The sequence below is a fragment of the Manis pentadactyla genome, chromosome 9 (assembly GCF_030020395.1).
Source record: "Manis pentadactyla isolate mManPen7 chromosome 9, mManPen7.hap1, whole genome shotgun sequence".
NCBI lineage: Eukaryota > Metazoa > Chordata > Mammalia > Pholidota > Manidae > Manis > Manis pentadactyla.
The window spans coordinates 102,034,042-102,055,534 of record NC_080027.1 but is presented as its reverse complement, the minus strand read 5'-3'; the positions used below and the strand labels follow the sequence as shown (position 1 = coordinate 102,055,534).

The 21,493-nt window shown below is 38.7% G+C and overlaps 1 protein-coding gene and 1 long non-coding RNA gene across 4 annotated transcripts in view; one reads left to right on the top strand and one right to left on the bottom strand.

The window, feature by feature from the left end:
• Window positions 1-1,050: 1,050 nt before the first annotated feature.
• On the top strand, window positions 1,051-13,610 carry TNFSF18 (TNF superfamily member 18). The gene is made up of 3 exons (XM_036918472.2): window positions 1,051-2,837; window positions 9,234-9,264; window positions 10,829-13,610. The coding sequence occupies exons 1-3, from the start codon at window positions 2,676-2,678 to the stop codon at window positions 11,173-11,175; spliced, it is 540 nt and encodes a 179-aa protein (XP_036774367.2). The 5' UTR covers window positions 1,051-2,675; the 3' UTR covers window positions 11,176-13,610.
• The window catches only part of LOC118928840 (uncharacterized), a 127,461-nt gene continuing 112,499 nt past the window's right edge, over window positions 6,532-21,493 (bottom strand). For all 3 annotated transcript variants that reach the window (XR_008999347.1, XR_008999348.1, XR_008999349.1), the window contains one exon: window positions 6,532-7,328. This is a non-coding gene — a long non-coding RNA (uncharacterized LOC118928840). The remainder of the gene's footprint in view (window positions 7,329-21,493) is intronic.

The window sequence follows — 21,493 nt, the reverse complement described above, 5'->3', positions numbered from 1 at the left end:
TCCCTCAAGAAAGAACTCCCTCCTTTCCTTTCTCAAACAATGTCTTTCCAGTCTGTCTTCTCAATTATGTTAGCTGATCTAGATCTGGCTACTCTCTCGGGCTCTGTCCTCTAGCATATAGTCGGGCACCTGTCTCTCTGTGGGTAAGATTTTAATCTAGCTGGCTGGCAAGTTCCTCAACAGCTTTGACTTTTTTCTGTCTCCCAGAGCTCTTAGTACAGTAGTGGGCTGATAGTAAATGTTCAGCATGGATTTGCTAGTTGGATTTAATTGGATAAAATCACATTCCATGTATCTGAATGAGTTAACAGGTCATAAACACAAAGCCTTGAGTTTGGTGCTTATTTATCTCTTGTCGAACACTGAAATGTCACATCTGATATGTCAATTCTGATAGCTTACACCAAAAAGGTACAAATGGTGACCCATTACTCCAGGATTTCAAAATCTTCTCTACTGTCACTTGTCCCAACTGAGGTTTCTTAATTTCTGAACACTGTTTGCGAAAAGAAGCCCTAGAATGTATGTTTCTTGAGCTAAGCAGGTCATCTTTCTTAAGATAATTTCATAGGGGTGAAATAATTAATCAGGATATAACAGAACCTAACTGTGGTAAAGGGCAGAAGGAGGAGGACATGGATCTTATTTGGAACCATTCCTCATTTGAATAAATGTTTACTGAAGGAGTAAACAGAGGCAGTTCCATTGAAATTTTAGAGAGGAGGTAGGAGAAGGAGCAGATCAGAGAAGCAAAAAGGAAACAGTCTAAGTTTTTATTGGCCAACTTTAAATTCTGCTCTAGTGCATATGGATTATAGCTATGATACGGTGTAAGAGTTATAGGTACAATGCATCCTCTTCTTCTAGGTCAGTATATAATAACACAATATATAATATATAATTATATATATACATATATATACACAATTATATATACCTAATATATAATATATACACCCCTGCATCACAGTTTCTAGTTCAGAGCCACAGAAACATTGCACTGAAAACCTATTTGTATTTCTATTTGTGTTGAGCCCATGATTTTCTTTTTTCTCAGAGAGAGTTTGTTGATTAAGGGAAATTAGAGCCGTGTTAAAGTTTAACACTGCAGTGTGAAATATCACTGCAAATAGTGTGGTATTCAGAGAAGATGGCTGGGTTACCAAACAGTATTCCTGGGATCAGGTTCCTACTCCACCATTACCCAGGCAGTAGTGGTGTGACCCACCCCTAAACCTTTATTATTTATTCTTAGCTGCCTTTTTCATAAATAAGGGTGTTAAATCTCTAGGTTTTTTGTCTAATGAAAAAAAATATTTGATTCTTACATTAAAACAAATTTCTTCAAAACAGTTCCTTTTTACCTCCTTTTATTTAAATGAACTTCAGCTGACTTACACCCTGTGGTAAATATTTAAAAACAGTAATGCTTTTCTAGGATTTCATAATTGATTCAGTCTTTTTGGGGGAAGGCGGGTGAGCATTTAGTAATGTAGATAACTGTCAGATCACTATGATGTGATATATTGGAAACCAAATAATAGTGTATATTAACTATACTTCAATAAGAAAAACAAGTTTTATAATTGATTCTGTCTTTACAGCATCTTTAAGAAGGGTAGAGGAAAAATAAACACTTGTGGAATACCTCTTATGAGCCAAATCTTTCATATTTATTTCATCCTCAAAAAAGCCTTATGAAGTAGAAATTTTGTCCTTCACACTTAAGAAAACAGAGAAGCAGTGACATGCTAAAGGTGCCCGAGCAGGTAAGGGCTGGGTGGCACCTGAGGCTTTCCTCTCAGGTCTTTTCTGGTTGGAAGTATTGTGTTCTTTCCAGCACAAGATGCTGGCATTCTGTAAAAGAGTTGGTATCCCATTTAACAGATGGAAAGACTGTGGTACATAGAAGCTGGGGACTTCCTCAATTTTGTAGTAAATCAGCAGTTTTGGTGCCAAGAAGAAAACTCAGGAATTTCAGAATAGATCGTAAGTTCAGAGTGATGGGCAAGGTGCAAGAAAATATTGTTTGTATGGTAATTTTATTTCTATTTGATGTCAGCATTGATTTTCAGGGTATTTAAATGGTGAGATATGAAAGAATTGAGCCTGTGGTATTTGTATATTTTTAAAAAACTAAATTCTAGTAATACTTTAAGTGTTTCCTACAGACTCTTTCCAAATGAACAAATTTTATATCCTAGAAATTGGTGAAACCTCCTTATTTTTTCCAAACTATGCATCCTAGCCTCCCTAGCTCCCCAGTCCTCTGCCTCATAAATCATGATTCTTGGAGTATCATAAGGCTTAACCTTGAACTTCATTTCTTCTTATATAAAGGAATCTTCTGATCTGGAAATAATTTGTAATGCTGTGCAGCAGTGTACTTCCTCTTGCTTCAGAAAATACTTTTTTTCCCCTCTTAACTTGTATTGGTTTTTTTATCCTCTGTGTTTGTATTGGCTCCTAGCCTTCCGCTCCTCTCGGTGCATTTGGTCTGCTGCCAAATGAGAGTCAGCAGTTAGCCTAGAAGTATCATTTTCCAACACACAGAATCAGAAGGAAAACCCCGCCTCTTACACCCACTACTGCACCATACTACAAAACTGACTAGTTGCATCATTTGCCCATCACTTGTGAATTTCTGCTTTCCACAGCTCTCATTCCTGCAGAGGATGAGTTTGAACCACATGGAAGATATGCCTTTAAGCCATTCACGTCCTCAAGAAACACAGAGACCATCCTGGAATCAATGGCTCCTCTACTCGACAATAGTCATTTTGCTATTATTGCTTTGCTCCTTCAGTACACTAATTGTTACTTTTCTCCCATTCAAGGTAAGGAGACATAGTACCTAAGTTTGTTCTTTATTATAACCCTTTTTTCTTTTGTAAGTCTGGTTATTATCATTGTCACTCAGTATTGTTAGAGCTAGTTGGATGTAAGAGATGCGTGGGTACTGATAATGTAGATATAATTCCAATTTTGTCATGGCATATGGTATTTGAGGTTTATCTAAACTATTAAAAGTGTTTTTAAATGAAAACATTAAAAAATTCTAAGTGTTGGCTGCAGAACTGAGATGGATAGATGGAGAGTAATAATTAAATCAGCCAGCTGACAGATGCATGTGGAGTAATTTCTCCCTTTCTGGAACTCTGCTAAACCCTCTTGGTGAAACAAATAGGTGTGAAATTATGTTTTCCCTCAAGGAATAGGATGCAAGTTATAGTCTAATTGAGGGAACAGACATAGAAAGATAATGGGAGAGAATAAGGTACGTGACAGGAGTTCAGTGTATCTTTGAGGAGAGAAATGGCATACAAGTAGGAATAAGAAGATCTGGATTTGGTTCTAGGTCTCCCAATAACTAGCTGTACGAATTTGAGAAAGATGCTTGATCTTTCTCAGTTTCTTCATCTGAAAAATGATAGTAGAAGAACAGATTTGTTCATTATAATGTCCCTCTTGCTATATAATACAGTGATTCCTAATTTACCTAAGGGTACTATGATACATACATGCTTTAGAAGTACAGAATGGGGATGGGGAAAGGACTTTGGGCTGGAATGGTTAAGGAAGCTTCATGAAGGAAGGAGGATACCCATTCCTATTTAGGAAGCTCTGATGTTTATCAGGAACTTCCCATTGAGCTCCAGTCCAAGATGTGGATCTAGGGAAGGGAATAGAGATATATTAGGCTCTTCTTAGAAGTTTTTTGACTGGTGCCTACATAGCACTGACCAAAGAGAAACATAAAAAATGCTCTATTTAATTTAGGATTTAGCCAATTTCTGGGTACATTTGAAGATTCTGAGCTTTGGGGAGAATAGGGTGGTATACAATCAACTAAGAAAGACCTGTGATGAGAAATCAGTGACTACAGCATCATTTCTAAGGGGAATGGCTAGCGAAGATGGGGGTTCCACTACTTAAGATGTTTGAAAGCAATTGAGAAAAGATGCAGGAGGAAGTAATTTAGTTAGGGCTAGTGCAGCCAAGTTTTTACAAAGTAACCCATTATCTTGTATTCCATAACTATACGCAAAGCTGTGCAATAGAGGCACTTCTAATCACATCTCCAATCTCTCAAGGAATGTATCAAGCAGAAGTCTGAACATTCTGGAGCAGTGAAACTTTGAGGCTAAAGAAAAGAACTGTCAGGAATTCTGTGCTCAGATCTCTGAAGAGGGGGAAGGGTGAGAATAGCAACAGCCTCCACTTGAAAGTGCTTTTTACTTCTAAAAACACCTCTAGTCTTACTAATCAGATGAGCCTGAAGGACACAGGGCATGTAACAGGTGTCCCCTGTTCCTGCATGTGACTGGGGAACCATGCCCAGCAGAAGAGGGAAATGGGAAATGCTTTTCCCAAAGGCACACAGAGGTTTCTGAAAAGGGAAAGAAGGGGTCTAATGATGCCAGAGGCATCTAGGGCGCACCTCTTGCCAGAACTGAACTTGACCATTTCCATGAGTTTGGGCTCTGATGCTGGATTCTCTTTCCTATGTAACACGAAGCTTCTCAATGAAAGTTTCTGCCTCTAAAGAAATGGCCCACAGTTTGTTCCAAATTTGGAAAAGTTTTAATGGTTTTCTGGATATTGTATTGACAGGATGCCACGGAAACTTATTTCCTAAGGGACAAGTCATTAGCCCACTTGCCGCTGGCTTGCACTTCCTTTTCATTACTGGCCACAAATTAGTCTCTTTGGAAAGGAGGCAGAGTGGCCAGCAGTGCTGAATCATCATGAAGTGGCCACTTCCACCTCCTCACAATGCTCACGAACATTGTTGTTCATGTTATTTTGGTCTCCATTCTAGTTAAGATACACAAAATCCCACTTTCCAGCTTCTCTAGGCACCCATTCAAAAAGTGTTAGGGAAATTGACTCCTTCTAGGCCAACTGAAATTTCCCTGGCAGGAAAGTATTTTTTTTCCCCTTCTTTCAGAAGACATTCAACTGAAAAGATTGGCTCTGAGTCCAAGGAGTTTGGTGTAACCCCTCTGAAAAAAACCTCATGGAAATTGTAAGAAACCAAATGTTCAGAAGAAACAATGAAACGAAGGATAGTTCATTTCTCTGCTTCAGTGAAATGGAGGATACTTCTGAAAGGGGAAGATGTACTTAAAAGCAGAGTAGATTGTTTCCAGATGATGATCTGATTAGGGGTGGCTTGGAGAAGGATAAGTTTGGCCATTTGAACCCAACTGTGTGAATCTGGGCGTAAATCAAAATGGATTTATAAGAGCAACTGATTCTTCTATGCAACAATGAACTAAGCTAAACTCAAAATCCCAAGTGCTTCTTTATCAGTGGATGTTTAGTCTTTCCAAGTGTCACCAAAATTGTAAATAGAAACTGCCCCACTGAGTGGTAGGGTGAGACTTTTGAGTCAGACAGGCTTTTGCTGGGATCTCAGTCTGGCCTCTTAGCAGCTACATGATAAATTACTTAATTTCTTGGGCCAGTTATTTAATTTCTCTCACACTCATTTCCTCATCTGCCAATGAGCATGCTAATTCTTATCTCCTCGGGTTGCAGTAAGGATTAACGTGATAGTACATAGGGGCTCATTGTAGATTGTAGTGATTGCTATTTGCACCATTATTATTAATGCCATTAGAATGAAGATACTTTTTAAAAGACTTTTAACGAAATGGATATTCCTTGCTTATCTACTACTCTTCTTCAACCAAAGACTATCTACTTGCTGCCAAATAGATTATTTTTGCGGTTAGACCATTTTCCTTGGCAATCGAGAGTATCACAATGGTGGTTTCTGTGGCTCTAAATAGACATGAAAGCAGCCTACAGTGCAGTATCCAGGGTTTCTGTTCCTAGCAGTTAATTGGATCGTGTCTTTAGGTCTCTCTGCACATTCTAGCATGAGAGCACATGGCACAGATGCTATCTATGGCATGTACTTTGGTACTCGTTTAGATTGTTACCCCAATTACTTCATGTGCATAATGTTTTTTTAGAAAGTACAAACTTCTTAAGTAGCAAGGACTGTAAACTACAGTTGCTTCTCTTGCCTACAATGCTAGTTCAGTGTTGTTCAATTTTTCATTATAATCAGCATCTCTATGAAGCTAATATTTAATGAGCAAGACCAGACAGAATATCTGGGCAAAGTTCTTCATAACAATTATCTCACTGAAAGCCATAAACAACCTCAATAAGCTAGGTGCTATTATCTCCCTCCTTTTTATAAATGAGAAAATCGAATTGAAGGTAGTGCCTGTCACATACCTATCATGGGTTAAACTAAATTGAATTTCGACATCTAAGAAACCCCAAAATGAGGTTGAAGTCATTTGCAAGAGCAAAAACAATGGCTGGAATCCAATGATTTATCTCCAAGAATAGCCACTGCCAACCATTTTTGATTATACCTCCCTATCAATAAAATTATTTTGAGTATCCTTGTAATATATATGCTAATTTATTGTAAGTTGTATACCAGTACTAATACTATGCATATTAAAAAATACACATAGTAGAAATTTATAAGAATGAACCAAGTAATATGCTTCACGTAGTTTATTCACAGTGCAAAACCATTTTGCTTTTACCAAAATATTGTATTTTATGTAATATATAATATAAACAATATATACAATGTAAACACTTCTAAAATAATTGAAATATTTAATAGAGTAATTTGATGAGTATGTTTCTCTTATTAATCTTAGTTTAACACTTTGAAGGTTACATTTGAAGTTAGTGATTTGAAGATTACATCTAAATTAATTTACCTTTCTTCATGGTTTTGACTGTCATAACTGAAAAACTGCTTCACAAAGAAATATAGATTAAAATGGGAGAATGCATCTTTACTACCATAGTATGACACTCAATTTTCAATCCATCATTCAATGGTACAAAATGTTTTTTTTTTAAATTAAGATGGTATTATTTTTCATTCCATTCATGCCTTTCTTTTCTTCCTCACACAACTTAAATTCCATGATTAATAATCAACTTTTACCTTGCATTAGTCCAACCACTTGCTTCTCCCTCTCTTCATGATATTCTATTATTGAAACCTCAGTCCTGGAAAGTACCCCACACTGATGAAATCCAGTTCCCCTGTATCTTTCACAGTTGACTGTAGCTGAGGAAAAACACAAGACCTTGTTGAAAGGTCTCACTTTAAATTCATGGCCACTAACTTCAAGTGGGACTTCAGTGGTGCTTTGTAAACAATCTACATTTGCACAGTTCATTTGCTCTCCTCTCTTGGACTCTTTCATACCTTTGACTTTAAACATTCAGTGTCTCTTCCCTGTTCTCACTCTCACCTGATAACCCTCCTCCATCTTCTGTGAAAAAATAAAAGCAGGTGGGAAAGGAGTTTCAAAGCTCCGCATCTTATCTACCTCATCACCTGCAGTTTTGTTCATACACACTGTTTCCCTCTTGTAACTAAGTATGCGTTGTTCATGCACCCATCTAAGGCCACAAGTGAAATAGATTCTATCTCTCTTACTCGAGGACATTGCTCCAGCAATTATCCCCTAGCTCTTAGGTATTAGCTCTTCCCACTTTACTGGAATGTTCCCATCAAATCGCAACAGATAACTATGTTGTCATTTCTCTCACATTAAAACAAAAATGAAAACAAACATAAAACCTCTTTGACCTCTTATCCCCATCCAGGCTCCACTCAATTTTTCTGTTCTCCTTTACAGCAAAACTCCAATTTCTCTTTTCCCATTTTCCCTTAGAGCCATTGTAATGAAGCTTCTGCCCTCATCACGTCACAGAACTATTTTTGTGAAGAACCCCCTGGTCAACTCTTTGGTCAATTCTCTGTCCTCTTCTTGATGCAGCACCGACACCTGGCACAGCTGACCACTCCTCCTTGCAGCACTTTCTCCTCTTGGTTTCCAAACATCCCACTCTCCAGGTTTCCTTTCTGACTCACTAGCCTGTCCTTCTTGGTCTCCTTTGCTGATTCTTACTTATTCCCTGACCTCTAAACATTGCATAGTCCCAGTACTCCTCTCTTAACTACACAGACTTGATCTCTAACAGTTTCAGGTCTTAAGCATCACACAGAAGCTAAAGACTCTTAAATTCCTATCATTAGAGTGCCTTAACTTCCATCATAGACCCATGTGCCTACCTGATACCTGAACCTTTATACCTAATAAGGATCACAAACCTGTCATATCCAAAAATGAATGCATGATTCTTTCTCCCCAATTTAGTCCTCCTAAGTCTTTCTGTTTACTCATGACCAAAATCTTGGAGTCTTCTTGGTCTCTTCTCATTTTCTCATCCTGTATCGATGTCAGGAACTCCTGTTGGCACAACTCCAACCAGTCATCACCATCTCCATTGCTAGTACCTTGGTCAGAGGCTGCATGCTTTCCTGCCTGGATGCCTACAGCGATCTGCTAGCTGTTCTCACCACTTTTGTCCTTGCCTCCCTTTAATTGATTCCTAGCAGCCAGACAAACACTATAAAAGAAAATGTGCAATGTCCTTAAGTTCAAAAAGTCTCTTACATACTTTGCCACAAGAAAACCAATCAGCTTTACATAGCACAAACATGTTTGTGATTATATCTTATCTTACTACTAAGTATGTTACAGACTTTAGAATTTAAATATGGGTATTTATAAAATTAACCACACTGATAGCTCCTTGTAGCCTGTAAACTGTGGTTCGTTACAGAAGTTTGAAACCGAGGTCTCCCAAGTATATCCCAGTTACTGTATATGACACAATTGTCTTGATATTAAATAAGAGTGGCCTTATCAATCTGAGCTGTAAATATTTCTAAAGTTCAATGTGTTTTAAAAAATAAAAATAAACACAGATGTAAATTCTATTATTTTATTCTCACTGCACAATGGGTTACCTTGTGCTGTCCTGGGGTGTGGAAAGTACAGTTTATAAAAATTTTCTACAGTTGAGGAGGAGGAGTGGTTCAGATCAAATAGTTCTCTTGTTTGTAGGGGGTAGGAGGATGGAATGAGACCATAACTTGTGCCTGGAAGACCCAAAGACCCAAAAGGGTAGCAGGGAATGGAGGGTAAAGATGGAGCCAGCCATTTGCAAAGGGAAGCAGAGAGAGCCAAGATAAGGCGGAGGGCAGGGATTTTTATATGGCTAGGGAAGAGAAGATTGCTCCAGGAATCTGAACTCTCAGTAAATCAGCCACGAGAGTCATGACACTGTCATCATCCTGACCAATTCCTCTCTTTCTTCCCCTGCAGGTTGCCAACGAGCCCTGTGGAGCTAAGTTTGGTGAGTGACCTGCCTTGCCTGCCTCCTTTTCTTAGTATTTGATGCAAGAAAACAATCTCCATTGTTGTCAAGGAAGCTTGTATTCTATTTTATTCATTTTCAATTACTATTCTAACTGCTTATCATGTGTCAAGCAGTTGTCTAGGAGCTGAGCTTTGAAGGTGAAACAGGCAGATAAGCCCCTGCACAGATGAAGCTCACGTACAAGCTCACATTTTTGGGCAAAAATGCACATCATTCTTATAGGCCAGGGAATTTGAGATGCAAGGATTTATTTTGATTTCTGTATTTTAGTAAGCACAAGTTTCAGATTGCTACAGATTTCTTCCCTCCAACAAACGTGAAGTACTTCTCACATGTCACATATTGCTCATGTCCAGGAGAGTGTGTGTGGGGTGTCATTTTTCTGTTTCCAAGTGTATAAAGGAGGAATGAGAGTCAGGGGAATGGCCATTTTCTCTTCTCCGTTCCTCTCTCTTCAGCTTCTGAGTTACTTTCCCTTATAGTGACCTAGTATTTGCTTAGAAAACACACTAAAGTTTACAGTTACACTGAGCCTTAGGGCATTTCTTAGAATACATACAAAATTGAAAATAAATACATTTTGGATCATTCACAGGCCAAACACAGATTTTCAGCAGGGAGCAGAACATTTCTAGAGTTAATCGCGACTCCTATTTTCCTATACAGTTTATACCACTGTGACAAATTTAGGGATACTTGTATTTAAACAGTCAAATAATTTGCATTTATTAACTCATGAATTTACCAGTAGCTATTTTTGAAGGATTTGGATAATGATATCCTAAGTGGAACTTGAACAATACATTTCTATAAACTGATGAGAAAACCCATAATTTAGACATGGTACACCTAATTCAGGAACACAGATGTATCATTCAATCAAGAGTTATTAATTGAACACATGCTAGGTACCAGGAACTCTAAGGTGCTGAAGATATAGCAATGAAGAAAATAGAGAAGTACATGTCCTCAAAGATTATGTTTATATTCAAGTGGTTATAAGATAGACAATAAACAATTTGTAATATGCTAGAGGTGACACCTTCTATGAAGAAAACTAAAGCAGAGTAAAGGGAGAGAGGGACAGGAGAGCACTATTCATATAGATAGATGAGAAACATCTCATTGATAAAGTGATACATAGTAAATAGTATTTACATAAAAAAGCAGGAATTTGCATCCTGGACCACCAACTCTGGTTATCACAAACGTGTTGTGTGATTCCTCTCTCCCTTTTCTTGTTTCCTTTCACAAATTGATTGACAAGAGATGCAGGGCCACTTAAAACTTAACCCGTTTTTCTATTCCAAATCCATTTCTTTAGAGCTCCCCAAGAGAGAGATACACTCAGGATTTGTCATTTCTCTAAAACAAAGACTAGATACATACTTAAAATATTAAAATAGTGGTTGGAGGGAACTAGTACAGACCAGGTAAAGAAACAACTTGTTAAGTGGCAAAGAATTATAATCAGAAAGAGGATGAAATAATTAAATAACTATGCTTTCCATTTTTTTTCTCACTTGTAAATTTCTTAAAGGACCATTACCTTCAAAATGGCAGATGACATCTCCTAAGCCTCCCTGTGTCAACGAGACAGCTGACTGGAAGCTGAAGATACTTCAGAATGGCTTATATTTAATTTATGGCCAAGTGGCTCCCAATACAACCTACAAAGAACCAGCTCCTTTTGAGGTGCAGCTACGTAAAAACAAAGACGTCATACAAGTTCTAACAAACAAATCTACAATCCAAAATATAGGAGGGACTTATGAATTGCATGCTGGCGATGTGATAGGCTTGTTATTCAACTCTGACCATCAAGTCCTAAAAAATAATACATACTTGGGGATCTTATTGTTAGCAAATCCCAAATTCATCTCCTAGAAACTGAATTTGGTCTCCTCATCCAATTCAGCAAATGCAGAGAGCTCGTGGGTCAGTTGGAGCAGGCAGATTTTCGATGTCTGAGCTTGGTTTGGGTACACAGATCAACACAAACAGAACCCCTCTGCATGTGAATTCTCATCTCTCATACTTATTGAAAGAGACTCAGAAGAAAGGCCAAAGACATTTGGCTAGCCCTGACAGTGGGTCAGCAAAGATACTTTACAAATCCATGAGAAAATGAATATGGGTGCTAGAGGACAGAAGCCCCTCGACAGGTCTTTGTCCAATTCTTGAATTCTTGAGCAGAAAAATGAAATCTTATCCCTATGGAAGCCTTATCTGGTAAGCAAAACAAAAAACAAAACAGAACAAAACCCCAGGGCAGTAGCCTGGCCTTGTTCTCATATCCTTGGGTGACTTCACTTCATTCTTTCCATAGTCATGTGTTCCAAGGGCTTCCTAATAAAATGTAGTCAGGCTGGGAGGGCAGCCACTGATATGCCAACAACACCCCCTTTAGATTTGAAGGTGCTGGAAGGTTGGGAATACTCTAGAAAACAGCTGGTGTGGAATGGAGTGAGCATCATTTGGGAATTTCTCTGGGTTTCATCGTACTCAGGATGCAGGGTGCTTAATAAAACCAGTTGATCAGTCATTCTGACCCTTCACACAGGGCTTCAGGAGGACTTGCTGTTTGTATGTGTCTGTGACTGTTACGTGGTGAAGAAAGAGTAATCATAGTAATCACAGGTTTTTCAACCCCAGAAACAGGCATTACCAGTTCCACATTCTGTCATGTAATGATTTCCTATTTTTAGCTGTCTCTCCACAGTCTGCAAAGGGCTTTCATATATCATATGGCAACTCTGTGAAGTTAGTGGGGCAGGTATTTTTTGGAACCATTTTAACAATGAGACTATGGAGGCAGATGAAACATAGCTAGGTAACTTGCCTCAGCCATAGAACTAATGACTATCAGGGTCAATGGCTTCTTATCACACTGTCACAGCCTTACAGCTGGTATTTCTGCTGTCATATTATAGTCTTTAGAGTTTACTAGATTCCATTTGCAGGAGGTGTAGTTCCTGTTAGCCCAAGGTGGGTAGAGGGAGGCTACAACAGATCTTTCTTTTCTCTGAAAAATTCTCTATCTTTCCCTGCCTGGAGCAGGGAGTACAAGAGTGTTACTCAGGGCTTATTCTGACCAAATAGCCTTCCTGTCATTGAAAAGCCTGTCTTTTAGTGTGTTAACTTCTAAATATGATGAATAGCACTCAATTCAATGACAGCCTGCTAAAATTTCAGACAATGTTAATTTAAGTAAGTGCTTATGGATTAAAAAGTATGTAACGTGATTGCATGATAAACCAATTTAAACTATTTATGGATATCTGTAAAGAGTTACATTATGTTCATTAATACTATCACATATACAGCTAATTTAAACATATGTGTATTGTGTGCAACAAAAAAATTGCTTGGGGGCGGCTAAGCCTGAGGTCAACATGTTTCTTTGTAAGCTCCTTAAATCTGCTGAGCAGCTATAGGGCCAGAGACTTTGATGCCTTTTTCCTCTTGCATTTGTATATTTTCTCAGGAAATTAAAATTCTATCATAGATATTTATGGAAACTGGGTGGTATTGACTGTCATTGAGTTATAAGCTGCGGTGGGCTGCAGTGGGCTAACACTAGTTTGTGAGAGCTGAGTGTTAAATTTTCAGAATTTTTGCAGTCTGATTATTAAATACAGCCAGCCTTGAAGTCAGCCACGGTTGGACTATTTTGCCCATGGGAACTGGCAAGTGCTACAGATCAGGGCTTTTATTTTTGGAAAGCCCATTCACACCACTGTTTGGAAAACTCTCCTTCTTAATGACTCCTCTCTGCTCTTGCCTCATTCCTGGGACAATCAAGGCAGGCAAGGGAGAGAATGCAACCCTCATACTCCCTGCAAAAGTCCCACATGGGGGAGGTTTCTCAGGGCTGGGAGAGATCTCTATAGCTGCAGGCAGAGAGACAGCTACCCACAGATGATCTTTGAATTTCCCTGGTGTTGAAATTTCAGTTTTGTTGTCAATGTATATCCTCTGTTTCTGTATTTCCTCAAACACGTGTTTACATTTTAATAGAAGAAAATGTATATTGGTAAGTGGACTGCAGCTGACTTATCCGTGGGTTATCAGATTAGGGTTAGTGACTTAGAGCTCATGAGGCTTCATCGGAGAAATCTCTGCCCGTCTGAACACGGTTTGGCAAGCGGCAGTGCAAGGGAGCTGGACACAACCAGCTTTTGGTTCTAGTGTCCCAGTTTCTGCTGAGTTAGTCAGTTTCACTATCTGACTTCCACCCATCTCCTCAACTCCACCACACCGGCTCACACCCTCAAAGCCATTACCCATCTTCTCACATGAATTTTTACCTTCCATTTTGCCCCGTCCAGAGCTCACCTAGCATGTGGTATGTCATCTGCTTCTGAAGAAGGCAGTTAATTGAAAAGTGATGCAGTCTCGTGCATATAGTAGAACATACTTAAATGAAGTATGTCTGTGCATCTTGGAAATGAAGTTCTTGCTGTTGTGTATTTTATCTCAAAGAAGCAATTACATTGGTGGGAGTGTGAGGACATTTTTTATTAGGGGAGAAGCAAAATCCTGATTGACTTATGGGTGAGGGATCTGAGGAGTGCTTTCAAGTAGAAGTTATAACTAATGCCTTGGCACATACAATTTCCCTGACTGATCAGATACATCTCTATTTCGGGGGTCACTTTGGACCCTGGCAGAGTCTCCCCACTAGTCCTGATTCTCCTGTGAGTCCCACATCCATCCACAGGGAACTTGTACCCATGTTTTGCCCCTAGAAACTCAGTGGGTACAAGCTCACCTCAATGCAGCAAGAGTCTCTTATCCCGACTACCTAGGAATTGGCCTTCCTCTTCCCAGTGGATTTCCTTGGTTGCATCTGATACTAGCTCACTGTCAGCTTTAGCTTCCTTAGATGGGAGTCAGGCACCAGTTCTTTGTATCTCCCAGTTGCGAGAAATATATTTCAAAGCTCTTTAAGGGGCTCCCTGAAGTCCTCCTACCAGGCTTACTGTTAGAAAGTACCTCCTGAAGCAGGAGTTGGGGAGGATTCACAGCATAGCCACAGCTTTCTGTTTATAACTGTTATCATAATCTCAACTTCTCCCAACTCTAGCCTCATTTTATGTCCTTGCTCCAGCTTAAGTGCCTAAGAGTAATGGGGAGAGGGGCTTATCTTCATTCTTTTTGTAAATTCTGTGTATTGGCGGGGCAACTGTTACTCTCACTTTGACATCCAGGTACCAATCATATTATGCAAGAGTTGAAATTGAGTCAGGAAGAGCCCCAATTTAACATCCAGCTATACTCTTATATGTCTAAAAGGGATCTACACAAGACCTATAATGAAATGCAGAAATACAAAAAGTCCCAAAGCATCATGAAGCAATAAAATGAGAGCTTAATATGTAGGCAGAGGGAGAGGAAAATTATTGTTCTTAAATGTAAGACTTAAAAACATTGTTACAAGTGAACATAAATTATCGTTTTACATTTCTTTAAAGCTAAGGAAAATTAGAGAAGAATGAAGGAAGTAGAATTGTTTCGTCTATTTTTTTAAAATGCCCATTTTTATTAGGAAAAAGAAACTTCTCTAGTGCTGAGCTCTTGGCAGATTCTGTTTCCAGGACCACAAAGAACTCTCTAGAAAGCAAAATGCAGACTCATTCATCTGTTTTATTTGAATCTACTAGTTTCTGTTAGCAGTTAACAACTTCAGGGAGTTCAAAACAGTTTAGTTGAGTGGTCACTCCAAGACAGCAGTATTGGTGAGTCCCATTATATTGTCTGGGAAAGCAGACGTGGGAGTTTATGTGACCTGCTACAAAGCAACCAGCAAGTGTTGGGGACAGAAAATGAAAATCCAATCAACAGGGTCCACTAGATTAGACCAACTTTCTCATTGCTTCAATTGCATAATCAGAGGGCAAATCAGTGTCCAGGCTGACTGTTTCCACCCAGCTTTCATGGTGTCCAGGGACAGCTCATTCAGAGCCTTGATACAGAGGCTGCATTGGACCGAGGTGAACTGGTGAGTTTAACTTTCTAGAATGAGAGACACAGAGACCCTCTTCATCTTGTCCCTGATTTGGGGTTGCACCTCTTATTTAATGGGTAGTCTCTGAGAGCATCCTAAGACCAAGAGTCCAGCATCTGAAATGTATATTTATCATAATTTATCATAACTGTATTTGAGTGTTGGTGTGAGCTTGGCATTGTCATGTGTACTCTGGACAACAGAGTCCAGTGGGCAAATTGTTCAGTTTCCCCTTCCTTACAGTCTCCCCATGCACCACCTACTGAGCTCAAGTTCTCCTCCTTCCCCATCACACCTACCCTCAGAAGCATTGTTAATGTAATTAAGGAAAAGAACCTTATGAATTCATTTGCAGTAAGGGAAAATGGCCAACAGCTACCTTGTCTTGCATTACTAAAATAGGACAAAATCCTATTTGCTTTAAGCTTTGCTGGGCATGTGCACCAAGAAGCAACTGATTTTATAATATCCTAAAGCAAAACAATTTATTCAATGATCAGTGGCAGAAGTTTTCACAGTGAGCTGTATGGATGCCACATCATATTTACCCACGATGCTTAAAAAAAAAAGTAATTCCTCTTAAGTAGATATTCATAGTCTACTTACATGTTTCTAGGAATCAAATTTTTAACCCTGACTCATGGGTTTTTTCTTATACACACTATAGTTTAAGAGCCATTACTTTATGGAATGCAACTTTAAATCTCAGCTGAATTGTTTCTCCCAGTATTTAAATAGAGTCACTCTTCTAAACAATAAAATACAAAAGTAAAAAACAAAAACACACATACGTGAAAACCAAAGTCTTATGCCCATGAGATTTACTATAACCCATCTGTCATCACAAAAGCAAATGACCTTTTATATTCTTTTCAAGTCTGAATAAAGGTCAGGCTCTTTACCTTCCATAATCTAAAGGCAACTTTGCCACTTGAACTTGGCAATTTTAGGCCTATGAGCCTTGCCACCAACAATATTACATTGTCTATCTGCATGCTGTCGACTCTCAAATATTTGTTTCTTGCCCAAGTTGTGCTTCTTTACTTCAGATTTATAAATCTGATTGTCTACTCAATACCTTCACATAGGAGGTATAACAGACATCTCAAATTCAGCATGTCCAAAATGAATCTCTTAATGTTTCCCCCTCCCCAAACCAGCTTTTCATGGAGACTCCCTCATTTCCATGTCTTACATGGCCCAAACCCTCTGAGTCCTAGAGTCATGACCCTTGTCTTTTACCCACCTAATCTATTCACAAATCATGTTGTCTACCTTCAAAGAAAATCTGACCATTTTTCTGCTGTGACTCTTGTCTGTGACACCAAGCTATTTCAATAGCTTTATAACTGGTTATTCTGTTTCTACCTTTGTAGTCAGACAAATTTGTTTCAAATCCCAGTTTTGCCATTTATTACTTATTTGGATCTTGAGCAAATTGCTTGCCCTCTCTTAGACTCAATTTCTTGTTTGTTTTGTTTACTGTTATTTGTTCACTGCCTGAAATATAGTTGGAACTTAATCAATTTTTGTTGAATCAAAGAATAAAATTAAAATATGTTTAAAATACCAACTAATATATGTAAAATTCCTGATACATAGTTGTGATTCCCTGTCATCCAATTCCCTACATATATGTATAACAGTAACAATATTATACCCAGCAGTAATAGTAATATAACTTCATTTGGGTACCTGGACCCGATTCCAATGTGTGTAAATATGTGGGAGGGGGTCTTCTCACACATACTTACAACAAGAATTCTCGAACACCAGCAGGGTGTTGGAGAACTCAGCTCAATTCTGATGCTATCTGCCCAGAGACTGCACCAGATTCCCAGGTTAAGGGCTCTGTCCTGTGAGACTGCCCTCCACCCCCAACTCCAGATGCCGGTCGCAAGTCCCAGGCAGTTACCTGTGCTTCTGATGTACTGACTGGATAGGAGGTTCCAACGACCTCCCCCTTAGTTTGCTAGTTTCTCCCCCCATTAATTTGCCAGAGTGGCTCACAGAACTCAGGAAAACAGTTACATTTACCAGTTTATAAAAGATACCATAAAGGATACAGGTTAACAGCCAGCTGAAGAGAGACATAGCTCGGGCAAGGTCCAAAATACAGGACTTTCTTTACAACTGACCAAATATGTATTTCTTATAACTCAGTATATTTCAATGGTAGATACTAAGATGGTGGCTGCCATTCATTTTATTTTTATTAAAGTTTCAGGTTTATTCCTAAGTTTTTGAACATCATCATTTCTCAAGTTAAGACTTCTAATTAACATCTATTATTCTCACTTCTCCCATCAAAAAGGTAAGTCCCAAGATAAAAAAGCATTTTATTTATTCAATGCTATAATACCAGCATCTAAAATAGTGTTTATAACATTGAAACAGCTCAACAAATATCAAAATTAATGAACACAAGAGATGGGACCCTGGTTCTTGTTAGAATAACTAACAAGATGTGAGATACATATGTCTCAAACAGCCTCTCAAAATGGCATGCCACTTCCATTCCTCGAGGTTTTTTTAAAACTCTGAGTAATGCATGGAAATTTCTGAGTACATACATAGCAAGTGCTCAGTAAAAGGTGGCCGCTGTCATCATTGCACCCACACCACCATCATCATCACGATAGTCATCCTTCCACTGTCCTATTTCCTTAGGAAGCAGTATCCTAGGACCTATTAGCTTGCTTTACCACAGTAAAGCTTACCTTAAAATCAAATTTTAAGTTAAACTTGTGCCTTTGGCTTTATTAAATATGTATATTAGAACAAGCTATGTATATCTTCTCCAAACATGGTTCTTAGAACAATGTTTATTATGCTACTTATCATCCTTTATGTCAAACTCTTGACCCAAATGAGTAATGGCCTAAGGTATCAGATGTATCTTTCATTCATTAAACTATTTCCTGGGGCCCATTATGTCCCAGATATTATGCTGGGCACCAGAGGGGATATAAAAAGGAGGAGACAAAATGTCTGTCCTCAAGCAGTTTAGGTTTGTCAGAGAAATAGGTATGTAAACAAATGATTGAATCTGTGTATGTGAAAATCACCATAATAGGAATAAATTAGTTCATGAAAGGGATGAAGGAGAAGCTGAATAAGGATATTGGTATTTATGATGGGGACAAAGTCCACACTGAGAAAAATTTATGACATAGAAACATGAGATGTTAGTGACTGCGGTAGACACCACTGGGGTTTCTGCCAAGATCGTGATGGTTTCCTTCTTAGACTTTGTTATCCACAGGGATGGATTTCAGCAACCTCATTTTCACCACGTAAGCCCATTCTTTTAGACAAGAGTTGACTTGCTCAGGATAAACTACCCTGGGGTGGTCTCTTGCTTGGAGAAGATAAAAATTTGGGAGCTATGGTGTATCCCATATTCCCAACTGTAAAGTGGACTGAGAAACAGAGAAAGCCAGTCTGGTTGAGAGAGAAGAATTAAAGGTATAAGCAGAGAGAAGCTGAAGTGAAAAATGGGAAGAAACTCCACTGAACTGTTCTTGACCTGTAAGATGCAGCTTATCCTGCCTGGTTCTTGGCTTCCTTGAGAATCACTGTAACTTTATGAAAAATTCCCTCCTTTTCTCCACTCAGCTAGCTCAAGTAATTTTTTAAATAAAATCTGAGTCTTAACTAATGAAGTGATTTATTCGAAGTGGTGGATGAAGAAGAGGGAAAGACCTTCTTGGACACAGAAGGATGTGGCTGGTGGCATGGAATATGGAAGAAGGAACAAGACAGAGTTTGGGTGAATGAGATAATGGGTTGATTTTTGTAAGTGTATGGTTTGAGTTATTTGTAGAATATCCAAATATCCAGGTGGGCATTACTAGTATGCAGTTGGAACTCGGGAGGAGTCACACAGGATAGGATGTATATTTGAAAGTCAACAACCTCTAAGGTAAAGTCACTGGCATGGATGAAATCCTGTAGAAAGGGTTTAGGGTGAAAAGGGGGAAATAACTCAGACCTGTGGGGGGACCAACATTTGAGGACAGTCATAGGAAAGGAATCCTACAGAGCAGTAGCCAGAGACAAGTGAGGTCAGCTGGGAGAGAGTGGGTCCACAGAATCAGGCCATGAGAGATTACCAAAGGAGGAGTGATCAGCAATGCTAGAGGCTGCAAGGAATCAAATATTATGATATTAGAAATTGCTTATTGGACTTCACTGGTGTATAATTGTTGGTGACATCAGCAGGATCGTTTTCAGTGCATAATGGGGGGAAGAATCCCAATTTCAAAGACTGAAGAACAAATGGGCAGTACAGTTGCGTGATGAAGAGTAAATGGACAATGAAACAATAAGTTATTCTTCTCTTTGTAGAAACTTGGTTGTGAAGAATAGAGAAATGTCGAGGGGTGCAGAAAGAGGGTAACCTCAGGCTAAAGGAGAGAAAGGCATCTACCTAGCAAGCTAAGTATTAATGTTGGCTGGTCAGTGTATCCTTTTCCCAACAGAGTGCTGGACACACATAGTATGAGCCAGCAAAAAAATGAGCTGGGCACATCTAATTCTCTTTTTTAGGAATTTGGTCTAGAACATAGGAGTAAAAGTGCCATTTCGCAGTGTTAAAATGATGCCATGGAGCTCTTGATGTGCAGAATAATAGAGATGATGTAATAGGAAAAGCAGGTGCTACCATATGAACAGGAGAGGGAGGGAGAGAACACGCAACTTTATGGAAAGAAAACGTTGAAAACAGTTGACAACCCAGAGATACTCTAGTTTTGACGTAATTTCAGTTCCTGTTTCAGGCCTTAGAGATCTTTTTAACAAACCACCCTTGGGTTAGTGTAAATGGGTCTCTTTCTTTTCAACAGCATGAAGCCTGTCAACTCTCTAAGATATGCTGTCAAGATATTTAAAAACATATGTCATTTTCTAGGCTGTATCATCTCAGGGGAGGCACTTGAGTGCTGCAGTTAGGAAACGGGTCTCGATTTATTTAGGCCTGAATTTAATTCCTAATTCTGCTCTTATATTTTGCATGAGCTTGAGCAATCTGTGTAACTTCTCTGGGGCTAGGTGCTTTCATCTGTAAGGTAAAGATAATTATTCCAACTGTATAGGAGAGCTTAAGGACTAAAATGAAAAGAATGCATAGAAAAAGCTCAGCTCAGTGTTTGGCAATAGAAAGTTCAATAGATGTCAATTGTTTTTGTGTTATTGGCTTACAACTAGCTATGTTAGGTAAACTTTTCTCTATCTTAAATTTCTGTTTTCTTTTTAGCTTCAGTGAGTTCTTTCTAGCAACCAAGCACATATTCAGCCTTTTCACACTTCATATATTTGCATACTGATATTTGCATGGTGCTTGAAATGATACATATTGAAAAGATTTAGGTACTCTGGCTTTTCTCACTAGTTGTCTTTTCTGAGATCTTCTCTAGAAACAGTTAAATGGAGGGCATATCAATACAAACAATGGTGACTCAGCTTATTTCATATAAAGAGAATATCAAATTATTCATTCACCCATTCACTCCACAAAATATTTACCAAAGCTTCTCCTAGGTATAAAGTGTAGTTTGGAGCTACAGGCAACATGAAGATTTAGAAGGTGTGATTTAAGAAACATCTAATGAGAGAGATAGATGGATTCAAATCACAGAATAATAGAGCTAAGAGGTGTTTTATACAAAGATACAGATCTTCCTCTACTTATGGTGGGGTTATGCCCCAATAAACCCATTATAAGTTGGAAATGTTAAGTTGAAAAAGCATTTACTATAGCTAACCTACCAAACACCATAGCTTAGTCCAGCTTATATTAAAATGTGCTCACAACACTTATATTAGCCTACAGCTGGGCAAAAGCATCTAACACAAAGCCTGTTTTATAATAAAGTGTTGATATCTCATGTAACTGGTTGAGTACTATACTAAGAGAAAAACAGAATGGTTGCATGGGGACAGTATGGTTATTTATGCATGGATTGTTTACCCTCATGATGGCGTGGCTGAATGAGAGAGTATCACACCTCATATTGCCAGCTGGGGGGAAAAATAAAAATTCAAAGTCTGAAGTACAGTTTCTATTGAATGCATATCGCTTGAAAAAAATCTTAAATCAAGCCATTGTAAATTGGGGACTGTCTGTGAGTAATCGCAGGCCTCTCATTTACAGATGGGGAAATGAGACACAGGGAGGTTACCAGTAATGCAGGA